At 42.8% G+C, this 25,831-nt stretch overlaps 1 protein-coding gene across 2 annotated transcripts in view; it reads left to right on the top strand.

Moving 5' to 3' along the window:
- Positions 1-3,066: 3,066 nt before the first annotated feature.
- SPINT1 (serine peptidase inhibitor, Kunitz type 1) overlaps positions 3,067-25,831 on the top strand; it is a 37,692-nt gene continuing 14,927 nt past the window's right edge. The window contains exons 1-2 of one of the 2 annotated variants that reach the window (XM_083615845.1): positions 3,067-4,909; positions 25,419-25,570. In XM_083615845.1, the coding sequence (XP_083471971.1) occupies positions 4,465-4,909; positions 25,419-25,570 (597 nt within the window). In that variant the 5' untranslated portion in view covers positions 3,067-4,464. The remainder of the gene's footprint in view (positions 4,910-25,418; positions 25,571-25,831) is intronic. The other variant, XM_083615844.1, reaches the window with a different exon arrangement.

Raw genomic sequence — 25,831 nt, 5'->3', positions numbered from 1 at the left:
TGAATGTGAGAGGATCAGTCTCATCACAACTGACAGGTGCCAATTGCAGCAAGTGCTGGCAACAATTCTGGGTCCTAGTTTCAGCTCTTCCAGTCTAAGTTAAAACAACACCATGCAACTGTTTGCAAAAACTTTTCCCCACCAGCCCACTATGTTTCCATGCTTGGAACAGAGGAGGAGGTGCTCTCTGGCACGGCCCCATAGCTAGGTAGCATAGCAATGTGGAAGGCTGGCAGAGGAAGGATGGAGAAAATCGGTCCCTCGTTTACCAGCCTGCTCACTCACCTGCATGGAATTCCTTGTCGCCTATGTCAACCAGGTGAGCTAATAAATACAAGGCTGAGTTAGCAATTAATCTTTTGATTTATGTTTGGTGGTTCTTAGTACATTGCTCTACTAGAATAAAAGGCATGTTTAAATAAAATACAGGCATGCAAATATTACACATGCATGAATGTTTGCCTGCACATGTCTTTAACTGCTGACAAGCTTGACAGAGATTTCTGAGTATCCATTTGTGCAGGATATCCTGTTGCTGGACTAGAACTCCCATCATCTATGACTCTGACCATTGACTATGCTGTTGGGGGCTGATGGGAGTGGGAGTCCTATAGTATCTAGAGGGCCACAGGTTCTCCACATTAGAGCAGGGAGATAAATAGATTATACTGGCCTTGTGAATTTGGAAATGGTTGTTGTTGGAGGAAGGTAAGCAAAGATGATTACTTCAATAATCGAAATACTCTGGTATTTCCTCAGAAGGTTACTGTGTAGCAGATTTAATCAAAATGGGTTTTGTTCCTGCCCCCCACTGAAGAGTGTTAATAAAATGCAACCTTTCTCCTTATCCTTATTAAGGCTAATTGTGTAGTAGTTAACCTAGCTGCAGGAGTAAAAATAAGACACAGTCATTCCTGTTTTCACACATTCTGGCACTGGAAAGCAATACGTAGTGGTTCTTCTGAACAGGTAACCACCCTTTTCTGGCAGGGCTTCAGTGACGCTAACAACTTCACAAGAAGCAGAGATTCAAATGTAACAGGCCTCCTCTGCATTACTAGATCTTGATGCTGCAGTAAAGTTTCACCTGTAAGGTTTCACCTATTATGCACTGAAAGAGATTGGCAGCTGTTTCGTGCCCAATTCAAGGTGCTCACATTAGTGTTTAAATGACCCAGGCCCCAAATATCTAAAAGACCCCCTCCTTCCATATAGTCCTTCTCAGGTGTTCAGATCTGCAGAGGGGGCCCTCTTGGTTGTTCCACCAGCCTCAGAAACTCAGGGTGGTGGTGCTCCAGAAGAGAACATTCTCCATGGCTAGACTTCAGCCGCAAAATTCCCTCCCCACAAAGGTGCATCTGCCACCTTCATCATACAACTCGCAGTGGACGCTGAAGATGCCCCTCTTTGCCCTGTCTTTTGACCTTTGGGATGTATATTTTTAGGACCCAGCTTATTTCTGTGATTGTAAGTTGTTTCAAATGGCTTTTAGCATTGTGCTTTAATCGTTGTAACCCATTGTTGGGACCTCAGGGTTAAGGGCAGGAAAAAATAATTGGCAAGCCCAAGAGGCTCAGTGGTTTAAACCACAACGCCACACACTACCCAGGTACCCCTTTAAACCACCCTTGGCACATAGGCTGCTTGACAGGTGACAAAAGCCAGGGTCTTCTCTTCCCTGACTTTTCAAACAATGTTGATTTTTATGTGATCATCCTAAAGTGGTTTTTAAGAGGTTGGTGGGTGGCAGGAGGGTGAGTAAGCACTGTGGCAGCTATTGAGGAAGCATAAAGTGGAAGTGTCCTTCATCACTTTCAACCAGCCAAACTGTGCAGTTTGCTTTGTTTTAAATCACTTCTACATTGAATCCAAATAAAGTCTCGAGACAAAATCTGCAGAAACTGTTGGCATCATTTTCCTGTTATAAGAGCCTGGGGCTATTGGTAAGGGGATGGGCAATGCCTTGAATCTTCTGCTGCATCACACTCACAATCTGGGGACTGCAATTCTCCTGCTACCACACTGCCATTCAGCTGAGGGTGGGGAGTGCCAAGTACCTAGCGCATGGCAGAGGATGGAGGGTTTTGCCAGGGTGGCTCATATCTGCCTTGCAGGCTCCCACCTGCTAGGATGCATCAACTCTGATTCTTCCCATTGTTAAGCTAAAGCAACAGAGAGAAAAGCAAGCTTTGGTCTCCAGCATCAGAAAGCTGGATCAAGATAAGTTTCATCTAGTCTAGGATTCTGTTTCTTGCAGTAGCTAACCAGATGCCCTTGGAAAGCCCATAGAAACAGGTCACGAGGATAAGAGTCCCCTCGCCCTCTGTTGACTCACTCCAAATGCTGTTCAATGGAATTCTGACTCTGAATGTGAACCTACAGTTTAGTTATGCTGGCAATGAATCTGGGGGTTTCCCCATACTTCAGCAGGGCAGGCCCTACAGATGAAGAGGCAGGGGGAATTTTATTCTCCCCACCCGCCTTTCTGAATCACAGACATGATCCAAAGTTGACTTTATCAGAGCAAAGTGAAGGATACGGCTAAGGCAGGTGTGACAAAGCTTTGCCTTTTTGGATGTTTCTGGACTACAACTCCCATCATGCCTGGCCACTGGAGCTGATGGGTTTTGTAGTTCAGCAACATCTGGTGGGACGAAGATTCCTCACGTCTGATCTGATGTCCGCTGGCCTGCAGCACACATCTAGCTCCTTAAAGGATTTATACATGGAACAAAGAATATGCTTTTCTTGTGATCTTGCTTTTTTTTTTTTTTTAAGAAAAATGAATTACAGCCCTCCCCAGGGAAACACATCTGACGTGCCATTCTGGAAAGCTTTTAGGCACCTCTATGCTCAGGATTTGGTTTGTTAACTTGGATTGTACAGTGGTACTATTTCTGGCATATTGCTGGGTGAGCGGGAGCCTCTCCCAGTCTCACATTGAATGTAACTGATCTGTAGAAAAGATATCATGACCTGGAAAAAAAAGAGACCATGCACATACTTCTGTAACCTAAGAAAATCTTTAATTAAATTTGTTTGTTTTAAAAATGTATTACATAACTAGACGAAATAAATAATTCTACAGTGTATAATATTGTGCACTACAACCAGTGTGGTGCAGTGGTTTGAGTGCTGGACTAGGATCCAGGAGATCTGAGTTCAAATCCCCACTCAGCCCTGAAGCTCACTGGGTGACGTAGGGCCCATAATAGTCTCTCAGCCAAACCCACCTCATAGGGTTGTTGTGAGGTACATGATGGGAGAGAATCATGTACGCCTCCTAAAGCTCCTTGGCAGATATTAAGTAAATAAATAATAAATATGTTTGTTCAATGTAACACATTTCACTGTGTGGGGATATTTGAAGATTCACGGATGAAATGCCCCATGTAAGTCATATTTAGATTTGAAATCAATGGGGGAGGAAACCACAGTGGAACATCTTATTTTTATTTTTGATTGTATCCCGCCCCTCATCGATATATCTCAGGGAGGTTCACAACATAAAACTACAATATAAAATATATATGATAAAATTAAGAACAACAAACCCATAATCCCTTTCCCAGAACATCGGGTGTCAATCAGCCAAAGGCTGCCGTTTTCGCCTGGCGTTTTCTACAGGGAAGAGCGGGCACTAAGAAATGGGCAGTATTTCAATTTCACATTCTCCCCCTGGCCTGAAAGGGCTTCCAATTCTTTCAGATCTGCCCGTCCTCTTCCCTTTCACAGGAGGCGGCTGGGGGGAAAGGCGCGCCTCTAAGCATCCTCCCCTTTCCCTTCCCTCTTGCCTGCTCAAAGTAAATAGGAAGGGCTGGGTGTCCAGGCGTTGAATTTCACTTCCTGTCACCTGGAGTCTTTTGTCTCTCCCTGAGCTCTTGCTAAAGGGCGCACCTTGAAGTTCAGGCGGCGGGGAAGGAGTTAATCGGAGATCCGCGGAAGGGAAACACCCCTCTTGGGCTACAGCGTAGCCCGTGAGTCAGTTTCACCTGAAACCAGTCGGCAGGTAGTGAAAAAAAACCCGAAAAGGGAAACAGATCGCAGAGGTCCGAGGGAGGAAGTCGTCGCACAAAACCGAAGGGACGGCGCCCAGGGAGCCTCACTCTTCCGATCCCCGGACACGCGCCCGCCGCCCGCAATTTTCTCCGAGGAGGAACCGAAAGGAAGAGTCGCCGTCGCGCATCGGCAGTTGGACTTTTTGGGAACAGGCGAGCCAGAGTTTAAAAAAGAAAAAATCTGGGGGAGAAAGTTGTTTAAAGAAATGCTCTTTGGGCTAAAGAGCCATAAGTAGACGGGAGGGGAAACAACTCCCTTTCAGCTTTCCTAGTCGACGGCGCGGTCGACTCTCCTTGGCGAGCCCTTCTGCGCTTTGCCTGCTTTCCGCTCCTCGAAGCGCGCCGCCCTCGCTCGGCTGCGGAGATCCACCGCCTGCGCGGCAGAAGGGGCTCCGTCTGCGTCACGATGCTCCCCCGTCGGATTCACGTCCAGGCTGGGCTGCTGCTTCAGCTCGTCGCGGCTGCCTTGGTAGCCGTCGGGCAGGAAGAGGCGGCGGAAGGAGAGTCCTTCGGAGACAGGTGCCAGGCCCATTTCACGGCCGGCTTGCCCGAGTTTGTCCTGGACACGGACGCCTCGGTGGAAAACGGAGCCACCTTCCTGTCCTCGCCGTCGGTGGAGAGGGGCCGCGACTGCGTGCGGGCCTGCTGCAAGCACCCGCAGTGCAACCTGGCCCTGGTGGAGAAGGTCCCCGGAGGGGACGAGGAAGACGGCATCCACAGCTGCTTCCTCCTCGACTGCCTCTACGAGCAGGCCTTCGTCTGCAAGTTTGCCCGGAAGGATGGCTTCCTCAACTATGTCAAGAAGGACGTGTACGAGGCCTATGTGGCCATGCGGGGGAAAGGCCATCGGGGTAAGGAGATGTGTGTGTGTGTGTGTGTGTGTGTTTGTGTGTGTGTGTGTGGTGGTTGGGGTGTCTTGTGGGACGTGTCGAGATTTGCCCTACTATGGACTGAAGTATTATTCCCCCCCAAAAAAATACTAGAATTCCAGAGAGACCCAAACAAGGCGGGTCAGGAGTAAGGAGAAGTAGGACTTCTACTGGAGTTAGGAGCTGGTTTTTGAAAAAAGTATTAGACCAGGGGTCGCCAACATTTAGGGGCCTTGAGTTTATTCACAAAATGGAGAAAATGTAGTAGGTAACACAACACACACAACATTCCTCCCCCCCCCAAAAAAAAATCCTGGGAATTGTAGTTCAGCCCTCTTGGGTTCAGTTCTCACCACAAACTGCAGTTCCCTGTAAGACAGGGTGATGTCTAGTTTTCAATATTATGATATATTACCAGCTGAGCATTGCAATATACAGTGGTACCTCGGGTTAAGTACTTAATTGGTTCTGGAGGTCTGTTCTTAACCTAAAACTGGTCATAACCTGAAGCACCATTTTAGCTAATGGGGCCTCTTGCTGCCGCTGTGCCGCCGGAGCACGATTTCTGTTCTCATCCTGAAGCAAAGTTCATAACCCGAGGTAATATTTCTGGGTTAGCGGAGTCTGTAACCTGAAGTGTATGTAACCCGAGGTGCCACTGTACCGATATATCACGAAGTCTGAATTAAGGATGAAACTATGTAGAAGCGAACCCAGGTTTCTTTTTTTGCCCTTTAAGTTTAATGTGTTTATACAGCTGCTGCCACCCTCACAACCAAGTACACACCACAACCTGTTCAGTTGGCTACAGCTAAATGCTTCCTTCAAGCCTAATTTCAGCAGTGGGAGGAGCAGGCACCCTATGGGTGTCAAGGGTGCATGTGTGCCAAGAGGTGCTACATCGAAGACCCCTGGAGTAGGCAAGTGAATTGAGTGTGGGTCTATCAATGCAGTTTTAACTACTGAGTTGAGCCCCCATGCCCAGGAGCAGTTTATACCTCTTGGGCACAAATGGCCGGAGAAAGCGACCACCTTCACGCCTTGATCATGAGTAACCAGAGGCATCTGCTGCCCCTGGAAACTGAACAGTGGAACCAGCTGACCTTGGTCTGATCTGGAAAATGTTAATATGCTTTTGTGAGAGAGACTCTGGCCAAGCATTGTTTTGAAAATTCATAAATCCAGAATCTTCAACAGGAGGAAGGGAAAGCACATATATTACAAAGGCTGAAATCTAAGCACTTTTTCCTGGAAAAGTGTAATATTACAGGAATGTACCAGTTTACTTTAACTATGGAACTTTTCCACATTGTGGCTTCTTGTGTGCGTGTGCAAATTGTGACCATGTAAAACATCTGTCCCACATCCCCATGCAACATGGATTATGATGCAGAGTAGCCCTTTAACAAAAATAATGGTTAACTCATGGGGAAATGCCACTAAAGGCCTTTCTGCACATGTTGATCCCTAACACTACAAATGTACATGTGTACATTATTTGTGTGCTGCCTGCATTTTATCCTTCCTCAAGACTGGGCTTTTGTTTCAGGGTGATTGCATTTTCCACCCACTAAATGTTATATTTTATAGTACTTTGCAGCCAAGGTGGCTTTTGGCTGCATACTAACTCCAGCAAGAGTGCCTTGTTCAATTTTTTAGTAACTTGAGTCTTTAAAAATTCATTTTATAGCTTGCTTCAAAATTTGCATCTGTGATTTATCATTATTACTCGAGACAGTAAATTTGCACAAATGTATCTGATCATCATTGGTCAAGCACATACCATTTGAATGTTATTGATCTTATAAACATTCCTGCAAATAGCTCCTGCCCCCAAACTCACAAATAATGCAGTATTAGGCATGCAGGTGAGTATTGCCAGATTTACAAGTAAAGATGATCTGCTTGTACTATTTGATTCCTCTATTGCCTTGCGTGCCTAGGAAACTACATCCCATTCCACAACAATGCATCTATAGTTGTTGTGATTAGCTTCAGGTTGTGTAATGGGCAACTCCTGGATGTAGTCAGTGATGTAATTTTATCAGTTGTCACTAACTAACCAGCCTGCATACCAGATTGACTATCACTTACCCCAGTGGTTTTCAGCCAGTGTGCCGTGGCACCCTGGGGTGCCTTGAATGATGGTCGGGGTGCCACAGGCAACACTAGCCTCTATCCCTCTTTCCCTCCCTCCCTTTGATGCCCTCTCATGTCTCTGCCTCCCAAAGGCTTGCACAGCTGTTTATTGCAGCAGGCCTGGCTATAAGCTCTGCAGGTGAATGGTGCCTCTGGAAGACACCTCTCTTTGGGGTAGTGTGGGGGGCAGCAAGAATGGCGGCAGCAGGAGGAGAGGAGGCCGAGGGAACACTCCACAGAGGAGGATGTTCAAAAAGGGGTGAGAGGCTGCCAGCTCTGTGGTCAAGGGGTGACCTAACTGGGCTCCTGAGCCCCACAGGGGTGCCGCAGAAAGAAGGTAGTTGCTTAAGGGATCCGTGGACTCAAAAAGGTTGAAAATCTCTGACTTACCCAACAAGAATAATTCCCCTGCAACAACCCATGTTGTGATGCTGTACTTCTTACACTCAGTCAAGGCTGTAGGAATGCCCTGTGTCATAACTGGTTGGACATTCCCAATGAGGACATGACTTGGACTTGTGCAGGATTTGTTTGTTTTTTTAAAGATATTTATTGAAGTTTTACAAAAACATAAATTTAAAAAGGTCATATAAAAAGAAAGAAATAAAAAAAAAACATAGAAAAATACATAAAAAAGAAAAAAGAATAAAAACAAATCCATTTTTTGTAACCTTAACTCATTATCTTATTTCCTTGGCCTCCTCACACCTCCCCTTTTTGTATTCCCATTTAAGTAATCAAATCAGCAAATCCTTACCCTCTTTCGTTTATCTTAACTCTGTATCTTAACATATTATAACTCTATATTTTCATCCATTATCAATTCAATTTTGCATACTCTTGTTAACTTTGTTGCTAATGCCACTTATTTTCAATCCAACATCATTTTAACATTCATTAATTTTACAGTATTTCTGAAGATAGTCTTTAAATTTCTTCCAGTCTTCTTCCACCAACTCTTCTCCCAGTATTCTTGCTGCTGTTGTTGCATACATAAAGAAAGTTCTATCCTTCTTTGGCACCATTTGGCCGACTATGCCCAGAAGAAAGGCCTCTGGTTTCTTCAGGAAGGTATATTTAAATACCTTTTTCATTTCATTATATATCATCTCCCAGAAAGCCTTAATCTTTGGGCACGTCCACCAAAGGTGAAAGAATGTACCTTCATTTTCTTTACATTTCCAACATTTATTATCGGGCAAATGATATATTTTTGCAAGCTTGACTGGTGTCATGTACCACCTGTATATCATTTTCATAATATTCTCTCTTAAGGCATTACATGCTGTAAATTTCATACCAGTGGTCCACAACTGTTCCCAGTCAGCAAACATAATGTTGTGACCAATATCTTGTGCCCATTTGATCATAGCAGATTTAACCGTTTCATCCTGAGTATTCCATTTCAACAGCAAGTTATACATTCTTGAAAGTATCTTAGTTTTGGGATCTAACAATTCTGTTTCCAATTTTGCTTTTTCCACCTGGAAGCCAATTTTTTTATCCAAATTATAGGCCTCTCTTATTTGATAATAATGAAGCCAGTCTCGCACTTTATCTTTTAATTTCTCAAAACTCTGCAATTTCAATTTATCTCCTTCTTGTTCCAGTATTTCCCAATATTTCGGCCATTTGGCCTCCATATTGAGCTTTTTCTGAGCCTTCACTTCCATTGGTGACAACCACCTTGGGGTTTTATTTTCCAGTAAATCTTTGTATCTTATCCAGACATTGAACAAATATGCATGCCACCCAAAAACATTGTTAAAACAGTCGGAGCTAAACAATATAAACTGAGAGCATTTGCAGATGACTTAGTACTTACATTACAAGAGCCAGAAGCTAGCACGAAAAGAGTTTTGGAAATAATTCAAGAGTTTGGTCAAATGGCAGGATTTAAATTGAATAAGTCTAAGACAAAGGTTTTGGAGAAAAATTTGACACAGATAGAAAAGGAAAGGTTTCAGAATGAGACAGGGTTAACTGTGGTTAAAAAAGTGAAATATTTGGGTATAAATATGACAGCTAAAAATGTGAATTTGGTTAAAGATAATTATGAAAAAACTTGGAGAGAAGTGAAAAAAGATTTGGAGATTTGGTCCAACTTAAAGCTTTCCTTGTTAGGCTGTATTGCAGCTATAAAGATGAATGTATTGCCAAGAATGTTGTTTTTGTTCCAAGCATTGCAAATAATTGATAAAATGGATTGTTTCAAGAGGTGGCAAAAAGACATATCTAAATTTGTCTGGCAGGGCAAAAAGCCCAGAATTAAATTTAAGATATTAACGGATTCAAAGGAAAGAGGGGGGTTTGCCCTGCCAGACTTTAAACTTTACTATGAAGCGGCAGCTTTCTGCTGGCTGAAAGAATGGCTACTTCTTGAAAACACAGACATTTTGGATTTGGAAGGTTTTAATAACATTTTTGGGTGGCATGCATATTTGTGGTATGACAAGGTTAAAGCACATAAAAGTTTCAAAAATCATATTGTCAGAAAAGCACTACTAAATGTCTGGGTCAGATATAAAGACTTGCTGGAAAATAAAACTCCAAGGTGGCTGTCGCCAATGGAAGCTAAGGCAGTTAAAAAGTTAAATATGGAGTCCAAGTGGCCAAGATACTGGGAAATTTTGGAAAAGGAAGGGGACAAATTGAGATTGCAGAGTTTTGAGAAATTAAAAGGGAAGGTGAGAGACTGGTTTCATTACCATCAAATAAACGAAGCGTTTAAACTGGACAGTAAAATTGGCTTCCAGGTGGAAAAATCAAAATTGGAGACAGAACTGTTAGAACCCAGTACTAAGAATTTGTCCAAAATGTACAATTTGCTGCTGAAATGGAATACACAAGATGAAACGGTTAAATCGGTCATGATTAAATGGGCTCAGGACATTGGTCATAATATCTTGTTTGCTGATTGGGAAAAGTTGTGGACCACCGGGATAAAATTTACGGCATGTAATGCCTTAAGAGAAAACATTATGAAAATGATATATAGGTGGTACATAACCCCAGTCAAGCTTGCAAAGATTTACCATGTGCCTGATAACAAATGTTGGAAATGTAAAGAAACTGAAGGTACATTTTTTCATCTTTGGTGGACTTGCCCGAAGATTAAGGCATTCTGGGAAACGATCTATAATGAACTTAAAAAGGTATTTAAATATACTTTCCCCAAGAAACCAGAGGCCTTTCTCTTGGGTATTGTCGGCCAAGGGGTGTTAAAGACGGATATAACTTTCTTTATGTATGCTACAACAGCAGCTAGAATACTCATTGCGAAGTACTGGAAGACGCAGGAACTACCCACACTGGAAGAATGGCAGATGAAGGTGATAGACTATATGGGCTTGGCAGAAATGACGAGCAGAATCCGAAACCAAGGAAGAGAAGCAGCGCAAGAAGAATGGAAAAAATTCAAGGACTATTTAAAGAAATATTACAAAGTTAATGAAAGTTAGAATGATGTTGGACTGGAAAGTAAATGGTTACTATTAGTAATGGTTAAGACAAGGAGAATAAGGAAGAATAGTCTAAATTTAAATTAAAATAAGGGAAGATTTGCTGAACAATCAATAAGAATTTGGAATACAGAAAGGGGAGGCATGAGGAAGTCGGGGAAGATGGGATATGAAATTAGGATATGAAATGATACATGTTTTTTGTTTCGTTTTCTGTTTTTTGTATGTTTATGTTCGTTGTATTGTGTTTAAATGGAAAATAAAAATATTATATAAAAAAAAAAAACATTGTTAAAACCTTCTAGGTCCAAAATGTCCGTGTTCTCAAGAAGCAGCCAGTCTTTCAACCAGCAGAATGCTGCTGATTCATAGTAAAGTTTAAGGTCTGGCAGGGCAAATCCGCCTCTTTCCTTTACATCAGTTAATATTTTAAATTTTATTCTGGGCTTCTTGCCCTGCCAGACAAATCTAGAAATATCTCTCTGCCACTTCTTGAAACAGTCCATCTTGTCCAAGATTTGCAATGATTGAAATAAAAATAACATTTTTGGCAATACATTCATCTTTATAGCTGCAATTCGACCCAACAAGGAAAGCTTCAAATTTGACCATATTTCTAAGTCTTTTTTCACTTCTGTCCAGCATTTCTCATAGTTCTCTTTAAATAAGTTTAAGTTCTTAGCAGTCATATTAACCCCCAAATATTTTACTTTCTTAGCTAATGTTAAACCAGTCTCCTTCTGAAACCTCTCTTCCTCAATCGGTGTTAGGTTTTTCTCAAGAACTTTAGTTTTTGACTTGTTCAGTTTAAATCCTGCCACATGACCAAATTCTTGAATCAATTCTAATACTCTTTTCGTACTAGATTCTGGCTCCTGTAATGTCAAAACTAGGTCATCTGCAAAAGCCTTCAATTTGTATTGTTTGGCTCCGACCTGAATACCTTTAATCAGACGGTCCCTTCTAATCATATTTAACAAAACCTCCAGGACCGAAATAAAAAGCAATGGGGAAATTGGGCAGCCTTGTCGTGTCCCTTTCTCTATCTTAAATTCCTCTGTCATCACATTATTGACTATTAGCTTAGCCTTTTGCTCTGAGTAAATTGCACTTATACCATTTTCAAACCCTTGGCCCACCCCCATTCCCTGAAGATTTTTCTTCATAAAATTCCAAGAAATATTATCAAAAGCTTTTTCCGCATCTATAAAAATTAAAACTGCTTTGGTATTAATGTTCACTTGCAGCTTCTCCAGTATGTTAATTATGTTCCTCGTATTGTCAGACAAATGTCTACCTGGGAGAAAGCCGGCTTGATCTTTATGTATCTCTTCAACTAATACCTTTTTTAATCTATTAGCCAAAATATCAGCAAAAATTTTGTAATCCACATTAAGCAGGGATATGGGGCGGTAGTTCTTAAGTTGTGTCTTTTCAGACTCAGTTTTCGGTATAAGTGTAATGTAAGCTTCCTTCCACGACTCTGGCGCCTTTTCCCCCTCCAGAATTTCATTGCAGACCTCCTTTAGTGGCTGAGTTAACCAGTCTTTCAGAGATCTATAGTATTTGGAGGTAAGACCATCCGGCCCTGGAGATTTGCCCAACTGGATGTTCTGGATGGCACCTTCAACCTCCTGTTCTGTAATTTTGTGATTCAACATTATCTTATTTTCTTGAGAGATTTTTTGTAATCCATTTGTTCTTAAAAATTGGTCTAAATCAGTCTCTTTCTGTGGCCCTTGTGTGTATAGTTGTTTAAAATATCTCTGGAAGCACTTTCTAATCACCAATGGATTCTGTATGTTCTTTCCTTCCACATCCAGATTTGTAATGGTGTTTAATTTTTGTCTTTTTTTCATCTGCCAGGCTAGCAGTTTCCCGCATTTATTAGCTGATTCAAATGTCTTTTGTCTCATCTGCTTAATTTTCCATTCTACTTCCTGATTTATCATTTTCATGTATTGTACTTGATATAATTTTATTTCTCTCAGAATCTCTTGCGACATTGGTTTCGCTCTTAATTTCTTCTCTCCTTTTATTTTTCTCAAGATTTTATCTTTTTTCTCATTTTGTATTCTCTTCTTTAATGCATTCTGTTGAATCAGAAACCCTCTCATAACCGCTTTGCTTGCGTCCCAGATTACTCTTTTTTCAACCGTGTTATTCAAATTTATCTCAAAATAATCTCTCAGGATTTTTTGGGCCTTCTTAGTAACCTCTTGATCTCTAAGGTGTCATTCATCCTCCATCTGAAGGAACCGATTGGTGTTAGTTTCATCTCCATCTTCACCGCATTATGGTCGGAGCAAGTTTTTGGGCAAATTTCCACTTTTCGAGTCTTAGGTGCCAGTCCTCTAATTATCCATATTTGGTCAATTCTTGTCCATGTCATGTTGGCTTCAGAGAAGAATGTTCCCTCTCTTCCAAGGGGGTTCTTGGTTCTCCAAATGTCAATCAAGTCCATATTGTCAGTCAGTTCAAAAAAGGTTTTTGGTAGTCTGCCATCTTTGGACTTGTGCAGGATTTGGACCAGGGAAACTTTGTTTCTAATACTTACTCAGGTTCGTTGTTGTAGTGATAAACCTTTTAGCCCCGTTGACTGCAGACATGAACTTCTGGGGGAATATTAAGGAGTATATCAACAAATAAGAACAGCGCATGCACAGTCATTGAAATGGCATGCAAAGTCCTGCACTACTCTAGTAGAGTCTGTAAGAAGGGATTCTACCACATTTCACTGGGGACAGAAGCACGGTGCCAGGCCATAGGGAACATTTTGAATATGCACAACCCCAGACCTTACTCAGGTCATCTGCAGATACAATGCTGAAGGGTCAAGGGAATGTGATGCACCCATCCATGCCCATAGTCTATTATTTTTTTCCTTTGGCCTAAATGTGCTTTGACTCCTGAATGTCCAGAGACTTGTGGGAGAGAAACGGGAGTTTCAGATCTTGGATTACCTAAGAGAGCTTTGAGTAAAAGCTCATTGTGCACCTATCAAAATATCTTTGTGGGTCCAAACGTTTTAAAAGTGCCGCTTTAAGCATTTAATTGCATGGAAAGATGTGCCTTCCATGAAGCATTTTTTCCATTTCTGTTCTCTAGCTATTTGTGGCCTGGCAACCGACGTATCAAAGTCTTCAAAGAAATCTAAACCTAGGCCTAGCAAAGAGTCTCATGGGGATTAGGTCTGAGCCTTCCTGGAACCTAATTGCCTCATGCTGAACCAGGAATGCTTTAATGGAGGAGAAGAATACAGTGCAAGGTCCTGTATTTGGAGGTGGAACTGCAGCTTCCTGGCATCTCGAGTTTAAAAAGGCTCAGGCAGCAGGTGGTGTGAGAAACCCTCTGCATGAAGCTCTGGAGAGCCACTGCCAAAGCTCGCATCCACAACATACATTTAAAGCACTGTTATATTATTTTGACAGTCATGGAGAATCCTGGGGACTGTCGTTTGTTTTGGGTGCTGACCCACACAGAACTACAGTTCCCAGGATTCCCCATGAGTGTTAAAGTGGCATAACAGTGCAATAATAATAATAATAATTAATAAATATTTTATTTGTATCCCGGCTGAGGCCGGGCTCAGAGCAGCTAACATCATAAAAAACACAATATACATGGAAACAGACATCAATTAATTAAAATACATCTTAAAATTAATTCAGACAAGTTAAAATCTGGGCAGATGGCAATTATCGGGTTGGAATTGAGAGTGGTTAATACTTGCCAGGACCAACTGTTTCCACTGATCATACAAGGAAATGGGAGCTGGTTGGGGGCCTCCTTTGGGCTTGTTTTATACAAAGGAAAGTAAGTCAAACTGCATCCTGCCCAAAGGCCTGGTGGAACAGCTCCGTCTTTAAATATATAGCAAGGAGGTGATCAAAGCTGGGCTAGAAAGATCAGTGGGCAAAGGTTTGATCTGATGTAAGGCAACTTCCTATGTTTGTATAGGAGGTCTCAGCTCCAATTTACCAGTTGGATGTTCCAATTTACTGTAAAAGCATAAATAAAACATTAAAAAAGGAGGTCTTGGCCCAGCTAGGAAGACCTTTTATTTTTGCTTCCTCTTCTGTTCGGAATGTTTCATGCTTTTCTGTTACTGGAAAGAGGAGGATAACATGATAGTGATGTCAGGTATATTTGAAATATTTTGTTGTGTGTGCATGATGCCATCAATAACAGGTCTTGTTTGTGGGCTTTTCATAGGCATCTTGTTATCTGCTGTGAGAACAGGATGTCGGACTAGGTGGACCTGATCCAGCACACTCTTCTGATGTTCCTGAACAATCCACCACATTTTTTTAAAATGTAGCTGTTGTAGTGGATGATATATATACAGTATATGAAAACACTAGTTTCCTACTTTTTATACTTTATGCTAGGCATGGCAAATACATGGGCATGGACGGTTTTGAAGGCTGTGAGAGCAATTTGCCCTGCACTCATTACACATTTCCCTGTTCAAAATTGCTGCAGGATTTCTCAATAGTAACCAAAGCGAATTTAATGCTTTATTTGATAGTGGGGGCAGTTCCAAAAAAAGTAAGGAATGTAGATGTTTGTGTAAATAGACCCTGTCAGTATGCTGAAACATGTGTGTGTGTGTGTTAGGAAAAAGTTTGACGTTATTGAAGCTTAACCTCCACCACCCAATTATTATAAGGGTGCTGAAAAACTGTTTCAAGCCAGGAGATGGGAAGATTGGTGAACAATAAACTAGCTCACAAAAATTGAATGAGTTGGAGACTGTACACAGTAATACCAATTTGGCTTTCTCCTGTATGTATAAACTTCCCCTTGTGTTGAGGGCATATTCTGAGGCGCCTTCTCTGAATGACTTATAGACGCTTGCTGGTCTCTCCAGGTTATGGAATGCCTTTCCGGGAAGGTTTGGTTGGTGCCTGTTCTTCATTTTGACCCAGGATTGTAAATTCTATCCAGATGGGCTTTTGGAAATAAGCTAAAGGCTTATTCTTTTGTCTACTCCAGCTTTAATTTGCTTCTTTCCCTCTTTGTTTTTGTGTGTGGCTTTAAAAATCTCCACATGTTTATGTTTGCTGGGGGCTGATTTGTGGGATCGAGATATTTGAAAACGAAATACAATTGAAGCCGCTGACAAGGAATGGTGGTGGGATCTGAGCCAGAAAACAAATGTATTCTGTAGCTATGACATATGAACTAGGTCAGGAGGTGGGGAATCCCGTGGGGAATGGAAGGCTTGTTTGAACAGGACAAGTGAGTGCATCATTTCCGTTGGGTGCCCGGGAAGAGTGAGGTTACTATAGGTGTGTTTCTAGGAGACCGGATTAACAAAGCCCCTGAGCAGTGAGGTGACTTACCTACCTGGCAGATACTTTTTCATTTACGTCACTTTCTCTCCATGACCTGCCTGAGACTTCTGCTGCGCTGGAGGGAATGTAAGAGGCAAAACACAGAAGTTTGCCTCCAGTCTGTGCATATCATTAAAACTTAGTTTTGGCAGGCAAGGCTGTGTGGTTGTCTGACTTAGGTAATGCATATGATGACCCCACGAAAAGAGTAAGGAACAACGGAGAATGTGTAGAATAGCATCCCGGTCGTAGTGAACCCTGCATGCAGTCTCAAGAGGAACAGGTCAGATATACATGTTGTCCACTCCGCTTGATCAGTTCTCCAAGCTTTTTCTCTGGATGTGTTTAGGTTATTGTAAATGTGAAGGGATATGTAGAGTCAAAAAGGGAGAGGGGACAGCAAAAATGTAGGAGAGTTGACTGTTCAAATGATACAGTTTAACACAGTGTTTCTCAAACTTGGGTCTCCATAGTTTCCAATTCCCATAATCCCTAGCTAGCAGGACCAGTGGTCAAGGATGATGGGAGTTGTAGTCCAACAACAGCTGGAGACCCCAGTTTGAGAAACACTGGTTTAGCAGCTTTGCACCCCTGCAGCATGCAGTGCATAAGTAATGTGTGCCTAGCTCTCACGTTATTGGCCCAAAGAGCAATCTAGCGGTCAGAATTGCAGTAGTAAATAAGCTACATGGGTAATGGAGGAGGCTAGGCCAGAATGTAAATCAAGCATGACCTGAAGGATAGCTCAGTCAGTAGAGCACGAGACTCTTAATCCCAGAGTCATGGGTTCAAGCCCCACATTGGCCAAGAGATTGCTGTATTTCAGGGGGTTGGACTAGATGACGCTTGGGTCCCTTCCAACTCTACGATTCTCTGTTTTTATGTGTTCTCCAGATGGTACTGTGCTCCTAGAGCAGGGATGGAAACCTGTAGCCCTCTAGATGCTGCTGGACTGCAATAGTCACCATCCATGACCATTGGTCATGTTGCAGGGAACCAATGTCCCCACTGTGGAAAGACGTGTGGGTCCAGAATTGGCCTCCACAGTCATTTATGGACTCACTGTTAAAACCATGTTTATGGAAGACAATCTTACTTGGCTACGAGTGATTGCCAAAGAAGAAGAAAACTGTGCTCCCAGAGTAGGGATGGAAACCAGCTCTCTAGATGCTGCTGGACTGCAATAGTCATCATCCATGACCATTGGCCATGTTGGCTGCTGCTGGTTATGGGGGCTGGTGTCCAACATCTGGAGGACCACAGGTCCTCTCCTCTGTGCTGGGTTGGATTTAGACCTGTGGGAGCTGACTTCAGAAATGCATCGGGGCAGGGTTCCTTTCTTGCATCCTCAGTTCCCCATCAATAAAATGGGAACAGGGCTGCTGCTAGGATAAATCTGATCATGTTTGCAAAGCATTTGGAGCCCTAAAGAGTACCTTAGAGATAATTTCTAAGAATTGGTACATGCCACTTCCCAAAGTGTTAGTCTGGCGAAACATTAAAGGTAATAATGGGCAAATTCCATAATGTCAAAATAAGGATGGGCAGTTGGGCCATGCTACTTCCTCTTTGTCATCCTGTAGGCCAGATGCCCCAACTGGTATGTCCAGTATAATTCCAGTATGATTTCTCCAGAGCCTTGCCCAGTTATGGTGGCAACCTTCACCCTCTTGTACAGCCTCATGATGATCAGCTCACCAAGCAATGCCAATACGGTCACATTGGTTTTTATTTGTTAGCTGTCAAATGCAACCACAGCAAGCACAACTGAGGTTGCAACGTAACATTGCCATGCTCTTCCTTATCCAACAGCCCAAGCTCAATATGTGCCTTGGCTCACATGGGTGGCCTGTTAATTTCTGTAGAAGCTCTGTTCCATCCCACAGAACAGAGTGAGGAACCTGTGGCCCCTCCAGAGATGGTTGGACTAGAACTCCCTTCATACCTCATCACCATTCTGGCTGGGCCTGATGGGAGTTGGAATCCAACATCCTCTGGAAAGCTCATAGGCTCCCCTTCCCTACTGAAATAGATTTGCTTCCTTCACTGAGATTAGCTTTCTTCCCTCTCTTGTGGTACAGGTGAAAGATCTATGATGATTCTTTTGATCAGCACACATAAGATTTTATATACCAGAATAAAAATGGAATATATGCTCAGATGTGCAAAAACAGCTCTGGGGTGAAAAAAGGTGTGTGTGGAGGGGAGGCATTAGCTCAGTTGGTAGTTAGAGCATGGTGCTGATAATGGCAAGGTTGCATGTTTGATCCCCATATGGGACAACTGCATATTCCTGCATTGTAGAGGGTTGGACTAGATGATCCTCAGGGTCCCTTCCAACTCTACAATTCTATGATTCTATGTGCCTAAACACTTTCTGCTCAAATGAGAAAACTGCTTTTAGGAATAGATGGGTATTTGAGTACTTGTTTGCTGACCGCTTAAAAAAAAAATAGTCAAAAGAAGATGATACATGATTGTGCTGAAGCTGAGCAAGAATAGAAATAAATGCATTTTGTCTGGAATCTTTAGATGGAATAATATGCCAAAGACTCTTCTCCTTGTTTGTAATTCTTGAGCAATTCTGGCACCCCCTCAGTTCTTGCCACTTGTTTTGGCTGTTAAGGATTGTTTTTGTTAAGGATTGTTTTGGCTGCTAAGAATTAAGGAATAATGCTGTTCATCATAAACTGCATTCTTGGGTGCCTGCTGTTTGACTCTTTACTGATGCTGCTGTGCTCGTTCTGTTTTTTCCATAAAATGGGAATCCTGTGTTTTCCTTATGTGGAAGGGCAGGACCTAAAGATGTTTACTGGCAACAGTCTAGAGCCTGCTATTTAAGTTATGACTTCATAGGTTTATTCTGGGTCTAGGCAAACCAGTTCAGTGGGAGTGGAATAACCTCCTCAAACTTTTGCCTATGTTTAGAACAGCAACTTCTCCTAATTCTGCGAAATACTTGCAAACACAGCCTGCCTCCAGTTTTTCAGTTTATTGGGTGGGATGAAGTGTCTCCAGAACTGTCACCACCCCAGAAGCAACTGCTGGTGACTTTTGGACTTTGATCCTAGGCACTTGCATGCAGGGAAGTGGCTTTTATTGAGAGAGATGGGGATTTCCTTCCAAGGTGTTTTTGCAGTGGAGCCCAGCAATTTGCCGTTTGTTTTCCCAACAGACTTTGCCATCCAGCCTAACCTACCTTGCAGGGTTGTTGTAAAGTACTTTAGCCCCTTCACATTTACCAGAAGAATAAATGGTGGGACGCAGAAATTCCTTTCCTTTTGATTGCTTGCACCCGTTAGTAGCAAGTGTGAATGTTGCTGGACAAAAGTGTGAATCCTGGATTGGTCTGGATTTAATTCTGATTTAGCAACACTCACTAGGCCTGGGCGATATATCAATATACAGTGGTACCTCGGGTTACATACGCTTCAGGTTACATATGCTTCAGATTACAGACTCCGCTAACCCAGAAATAGTACCTCTGGTTAAGAACTTTGCTTCAGGATGAGAACAGAAATCATGCAGCAGCAGCGCAGCAGCAGCGGAGGCCCCATTAGCTAAAGTGGTGCTTCAGGTTAAGAACAGTTTCAGGTTAAGAACGGACCTCCAGAATGAATTAAGTTCTTAACCCGAGGTACCTCTGTGTAGCCCAGGACCAGTATGAGGAGCAGACCGCGATGTCTGCTTCACTCACCAGTATATCGCTAGTAAAACCACCACCACCTCCAGCATCACCTCTAGCGAGTGTTGCTCTACCCCAGGGGTTGGCAAAGTTTTTGTGGCTTGGGCCGGTTCACAGTCCCACAGACGCCGCAGTGGGCCGGAGTGTGTGTGTGTGTGTGGTTGCACACATGCACAAATGCTATTTCCGGTGCTGCTCCTGGGTCGGAGGAGGCGTGCACAGCTTCCCATTGGCTGCAGGAGCTTCCTGCAGCCAATGGGAAGCCGACCAGGGTCACGGAAGGCGGTCCCTGCTCTGCTCCGTGCCAGCTTAGCATGGCGCACAGGAGCTGACCAAGCAGAAAGCGGGGTTCCCTGAGCGGGCAGTGGGGGTCCATGGGCTGGTTAAACGACCCCCATGGGCCGCTTGTGGCCCATGGGCCTTAGGTTGCTGACCCCTGCTCTACCCTCATACTGTGCAGAGGGAGGAAAAAGCTATGCCGGCGAAGCGCCCATACAGCTTGTTCCCACCACTGCTCAGCTGAGGAGTGTGCGGTTGCTGCTCCTCTCAGAGTCCCCCAGCCTGGCACTGGCTCCAGGCAAGGGATCCCCACTGCTCTCCCCGCTCACCTGCAAGCTGGGGGAGCACTGGGGATGGGGAGCCCTCCCATGCCCCAGCTGAGCTGTACAAACAAGCTGCCTTGTCCCAGCCCGCTAGGTGCCAGGGTGAAACTGCCTCAGCTCCTGCAGTGAGAGCTGTGGCAATTTCACCCGGTGCCTCGCAGCCAGTGCAGCTTGTTTGTTCAATATCGCGGTATATCGCCAGACCACGACGTTTGGCTGGTGATATACTGCGATGCTGCAAAGCTGATATCGCCCAGCCCTAACACTCACCGTGACATAGTTGGCTGCTGCTTTAGATTAATATGAAGTGTTCTGATACCTTTGCCAGTGTTTTTGCAGGAAAGCTTAAAGCCACTCATTGCGATGGCACAGAACTCAGACTGGCCAACATCACTTTCACAGCAGTCAAAAAAAAAACCTCAGTGTCGTGCGGCCGCTGAATTTCTTTGGACTTGCTGAAGAGAATATGATACTGTTTGCCTTAAAACAAGGCAAGCGAAACCCCTGAAAATCCAAAGTGGTACAGACTAAACAGAGTTGCAGTGCTTAGAGTCGGAAGGTATTTGTCATGTATACAGTGCTAAAGAAAGTACGAACAACTGGACGATGCTGAACTTTGATCTGTGTTTATGATAGGCAAATGAATCAAAGTTCGCAGATAAAGGAAGTTAGACCAGGATTATGTATCTAGGCGAGGTTAGTTTTTGTATAGTGTAGGTCATGATAAAGAGAGAAAGGACTTCATTGAAAATCTGGTGTTGAAAGAGGCTGCATCTCCAGGGGCAGAGTACATGGTGATGGAGAAGGCCCAATTTGAATCTCCAGCTAAAAGGATCTTGGATAGCAGAACTGCAAAAGGCAGAGACTTCAGAATATTGCTGCGTCTCAGAGCAAAAACCAAGCTGGTTCAAATGTTCTTGTCTGTAAAGGGGTTTGCCAGTGGCGTCTTGGCTACAGTTTTTACCCAGTCTAACTGTTTTGGATCCTTTCCCCAACACAACCTTGGGAATTATAGTTCTGGGTTCAAACCAGGGCTCTTTTATAAAACTGATTCTTGCTACAGAAGCAACAACTGCTTTGTGTTTTGGACATTAACTGGTCCTAATAACATTTATTATTTCCACTGACTGACTCCACACACTCCTCCCTGGACTTATACAACTACCAAAATCTTGATCTAAGCTTGTACTGTAGTACAAATATGTCCTTTAGTTCATTTAATTTCCGTGTTTGGGTGGGGGGGAAGTTCCAGGTCGAGCAAAGGTCCAAGTGTGTGTGTGTGTGTGTGTTTGTGTGTGTTTGTGTGTGTGTGTGCTTTGTTGTCTTTCTCTATAAAGGTGAATGGCTCAGGCTTGAATGCTTTAATCTCTTAAAGACCAGACTCACCTTTAGAATCTGTCTTCTCTTTTCAAATAGGAATTTTATTGGTATGAGTTTTGTTTGTTTTTCTTCATGTGTACCTTGAGTGAAATCTTTTGTCTGGAATAAAGTAGGCAAGTCCTGTTGAGGCAGATTCCAGGGATGGCTGCAACACAATACAATGTGAAGCAGGGCTTGCGGAGTTTTGAAACTGAGCTACAAATGAGGCCCACAGGAGTCCTCCTTCCTGGTCAAAATTCCCTTTTTTCCCATTTACTCTTCTCCTTCCAGTTTCCCATATTTTTTTCCTTCCAATATTCAGACAGCAAACATTTCATGGCCACTAAGCATGCTCAGCCATAGCTGTTTTGGGGTTATGTTGGTTGTCCCAAGCCTGCTGAGATTTACGGGTATAGAAAAAGTCTTTGGAACTTTATTTCAATATATGATCACAGCATCGAGACTTTTACATGCACAAAGAAGGAAAAATTCATCGTTGTCTACAGTGGAGGAATGGTTGTTAGAATTACTGGACTTGGCTGAGATAGTGAAATTGACATGTTTAATCAGAGAAAAACCATTGTCAACATTTACTAAAGATTGGAAACTTTCTATGGGTTTTTTGCATGGAAAAGAAAATGTACTTATGATATCTCGGTTTGAGGCTTGAAGATAATGTTAGTTTATAAAAGGTGGATTTGTTGTGTTGTCTTGGAGTGCATGTGTTGAACAATTCTCTCTAAATAGCTGACAGATAAAGAATCAGAAGTTCTCTTTTCTATTTCTCTCTATTTCCCTCTTTTTCTTTTACCCCATTCATCTTTCTTCTGTTTCTGCTCTGCGTTTTTATTTACCGTAGATTAGTGTTTTAGTGAAGACAGGAGTGCCTGGTGTGCTCTGGTCCATGGGGTCACGAAGAGTCGGACATGACTAAACGACTAAACAACAACAACAACAGTGTTTTAGTCTTGATAAAAATATATCTGATATTGATCGTTATTTTTTTCCAAATTTCAATAAAAGGAAAGAACCTTCAAGATATTTGAAAACAAAAACAGATTTCCTGTTTTAATCGCTTGGCCTGAGCAGCCTCCTGGCCTAGGTAGAGTTGGCACAACAGATCACCTTCTTCCTGGGATCAGGGCAAGGTGCAGTTGGAGGGCCCAGGTGCTGTTAACAGTGCAAGAATAAAATTTTATTTTAAACACTTTGGAGGAAGGTTGAAGTACTACAGTAAATGAAACTGACCCAGCGACAGTTCCCAAAAGCTCACCCAGAGCAACTATGTGCAGTGTGCATGAACTACAGAGGAATAATGTCAGTGATACAAATGAATGATGGCTTCCAGCCTGGGCATGTAGCAGTGGTGCTCTGAAAGAGACAAGATCTCACCATCACGTCCCACGTCAGGCAATTGCTTAAGCACACACCCTATCTAGAGCTTGGATAGATATATTTTCTAGCCCTGGTTTTAGTGTGGAGATTAGCAGGGCTTTTTCTCCCCCAGGTGTAAATCACTGGAACTAGGTTCTGACATGTCTCAGGTGGGCGCCATAGCCATCCTAAGATAACCTTTCTGGGATGTTTCTGGAAGGAGTACTTCACTGTGAGACATACAGTTTATGTAATCAGATGCCAAGTAAGTGCACTTGTCATGGTGATAGCCTAGTAAAAACCTATGGGGACTTTGATGTGATCCTAACCATACTGCCTAGAGTATAAAAAGGGCCTGGGTCCTCTGCGATCTATAGGGAGCTAACAATTGCCTTACTTCTTGCATCATGCAGGTTGGTTTTCACAAATAAGTAATTTGAGCTGAGGCAGTATAAAAACACACACAAAATAGATATTACATAGTAACAAACAAACAATATCATGTAAATAACCAATTAATGCCTAAATAGGCCCACTGTAACTGTTTCTGATATACATGAAGGGGCTTTGTGGTCCAGTGGGGGTGGGTACATCAAGTGGTATAGTGATACTTTTGTGAATAAACATAAATTAGATACATTATATAGAAGTACTTTCAGAATGTAATTTTTTTTTGTTATGTGCTATTTCTATTTTGTAAGGGATGTTTTGTGTTTAAATGCTGTGTAATATATATCACTGTGGAAGGAGGTAGTTATTATTTCCCTGCAGGCTATTTTTGTGATCAGCGCCCCACCCCTATTGCTTTTCATGGGGTAAGGGAAATACATGAAGAAAAATGCTGGGGAGTTTTATAATTGATCTTCCAGATTCTTATGTTGTTTGAACCTCTGTGTAAAGCACCTTTATGTTAGATTGTCTCCCTTCATGACATGAGAAGAGCCTGTCACTATGGAGAAACTGATCTAAGGAGTTTCAGGGGAGAAGAGATGGCATAATAAACATACTCAGGGGGCTATTCATTTATTAAGTCATGTTTGCTCTAATTTGAAAACACCTGAGGCATGTGTCTGATCTGTCATATATATGTCTGAATGCACACCCGCAGTGTACCTGTTCAGCATCATGCATATTGTTGTTGAAACAGGATGGGTGTGGATGGTTGGGTGCATCAGAATCCCCTGCTATATAATGGAGAGTTTTCTTCCATTGACTTACCAGAGGATTCCATGGAAGCAATGGAGGAGACCCCATGCAGGTACTCTCTATCCATTCAGTTCCTTGCATCTCCAGTTAAAAGGGTCAGGTATCAGAAGCTATGAAAAACCTTTAACTGCCTGAGATTGTACTGCCTAAGCATTGGCAATCCATGTGGGGAAACGACCTTGGGGAAATGATGGAAACAGTGTGCTTGCATGGGTATAACCTATTGTAATCCTTTGGGTGTGACCTGAGCATTTGCTGGTCTTTGCCTGTTGTTAAAAAGTCTTGCTGTTCTGGCCACTTTCTGTAATGACGTTTAGGTAGCTGATTGAAAACTCTGGCATAACTGGTTGCACTTCAGTCTAGTTTAAGGTCACTGGAAACTTCCCAGTATATTTCCATTTGACGTCAAATGTCTTTGCCTGCAGCTTCCTAGGTTTGGCCCTTTCCCTCCACGTGAACAGCCCTTATTGCTAAAGATAAATTGGAAAAGAAAGCTGGAATGAACTTTCCGGGGTAAAAGATTACGGCTTCTTCGGCAACTGTCTCAAGGGCCTGTTTGTTGAGTTAGTAGGATCAGGTAGTAATATCACTCTTTCACTGGAGGTTTTTAAGTAGAGGTTGGATGGACACCTGTGACAGGTGGAGCCAGAACCAATGAGAGGTAGAGCCGATGGATTCTGGTTTTGCCCTCATCCTCCACTGTGCTGAGTTGTACAGTGGCAACACTGAGAGGAAGGAGGACAAAAAATGCCATCAGTGGGCTTTATAAAATAAGAAGACAGGCAGGTGGAGGCTGGATAAAGGCAGACTGAGGTTAGTGGGGCAGTGCTCCACTGCTGGATGCTCCACTTGCATATAAGAATGGGCACAGGCAAGGAAGTAGACAAGATGGCGCCAACAGCCACTGAGCCAACAATACATACAAAAGTGCTACTTGACCTCATCCCTTACTGTCCTTAAAGCTACTTGTCTTCTACTACTTTGAAAAAATATCTAATTTGTTAAAATAAACTGCTAATGTAGCATTTTAACCACCAGCGATACCTGTCTTTGGACATTCATTTTTTTAAAAAATCTCCTGCAGGTTGTGGGGTGCATTTGTAGCTGTCATGTCATTTTAGTCATGTGTTTGTTCCCTTCATTTTTCAGAGTTGGAGCCAAGCATTCTGTCATCCTTTGTTAATCCTTTCGCTTTACTGATTTTTTAAAAATGATTTTATTCAGTTTATATTATTAATGGTTAGCTGTGCATGGTGCTGTATGTAGATTGGCAGGATATATTTTGAATTAATACATAAAAATGTTGTTTCTTCTCTCCCTTGTCAGATGATCGGCCGCCTGTGGCCCGTGCATGGATGGAGATGAAAGTGCAGCCTAACGAGCCGGTGACGCTGAGGGGTTCAGAAAGTTTCGATGACCATGGTATTGTGAATTATGAATGGACACGTCTCTCTGGCGATGACTCTCTGGTGATGGAGGTAAGGAAGGCCAAATGTTTGGCTTAGGTTTGCTTCCACAATAGTTTGCCAATCTACACTTATCAGCATTCAGGTGATCATATCTCTGCTTAATAAGCTGAGACAGAATGAACTGCCTACACATGAAACCCCTTCTCTCCTTCCTCTGTGTCAGCCATGATTAAACAAGGGAATCACTTTGTAAACATTGTTTTTCATTTCATTCGAACCAAGAAACTATGGTTGGTTAGTTTCAGAATCAAGGTATGATATTCAACCATA

This window comes from Podarcis filfolensis, assembly GCF_964270895.1.
Source record: "Podarcis filfolensis genome assembly, chromosome: 1".
Lineage (NCBI taxonomy): Eukaryota > Metazoa > Chordata > Lepidosauria > Squamata > Lacertidae > Podarcis > Podarcis filfolensis.
This window is presented reverse-complemented; position numbering and strand designations above follow the sequence as displayed.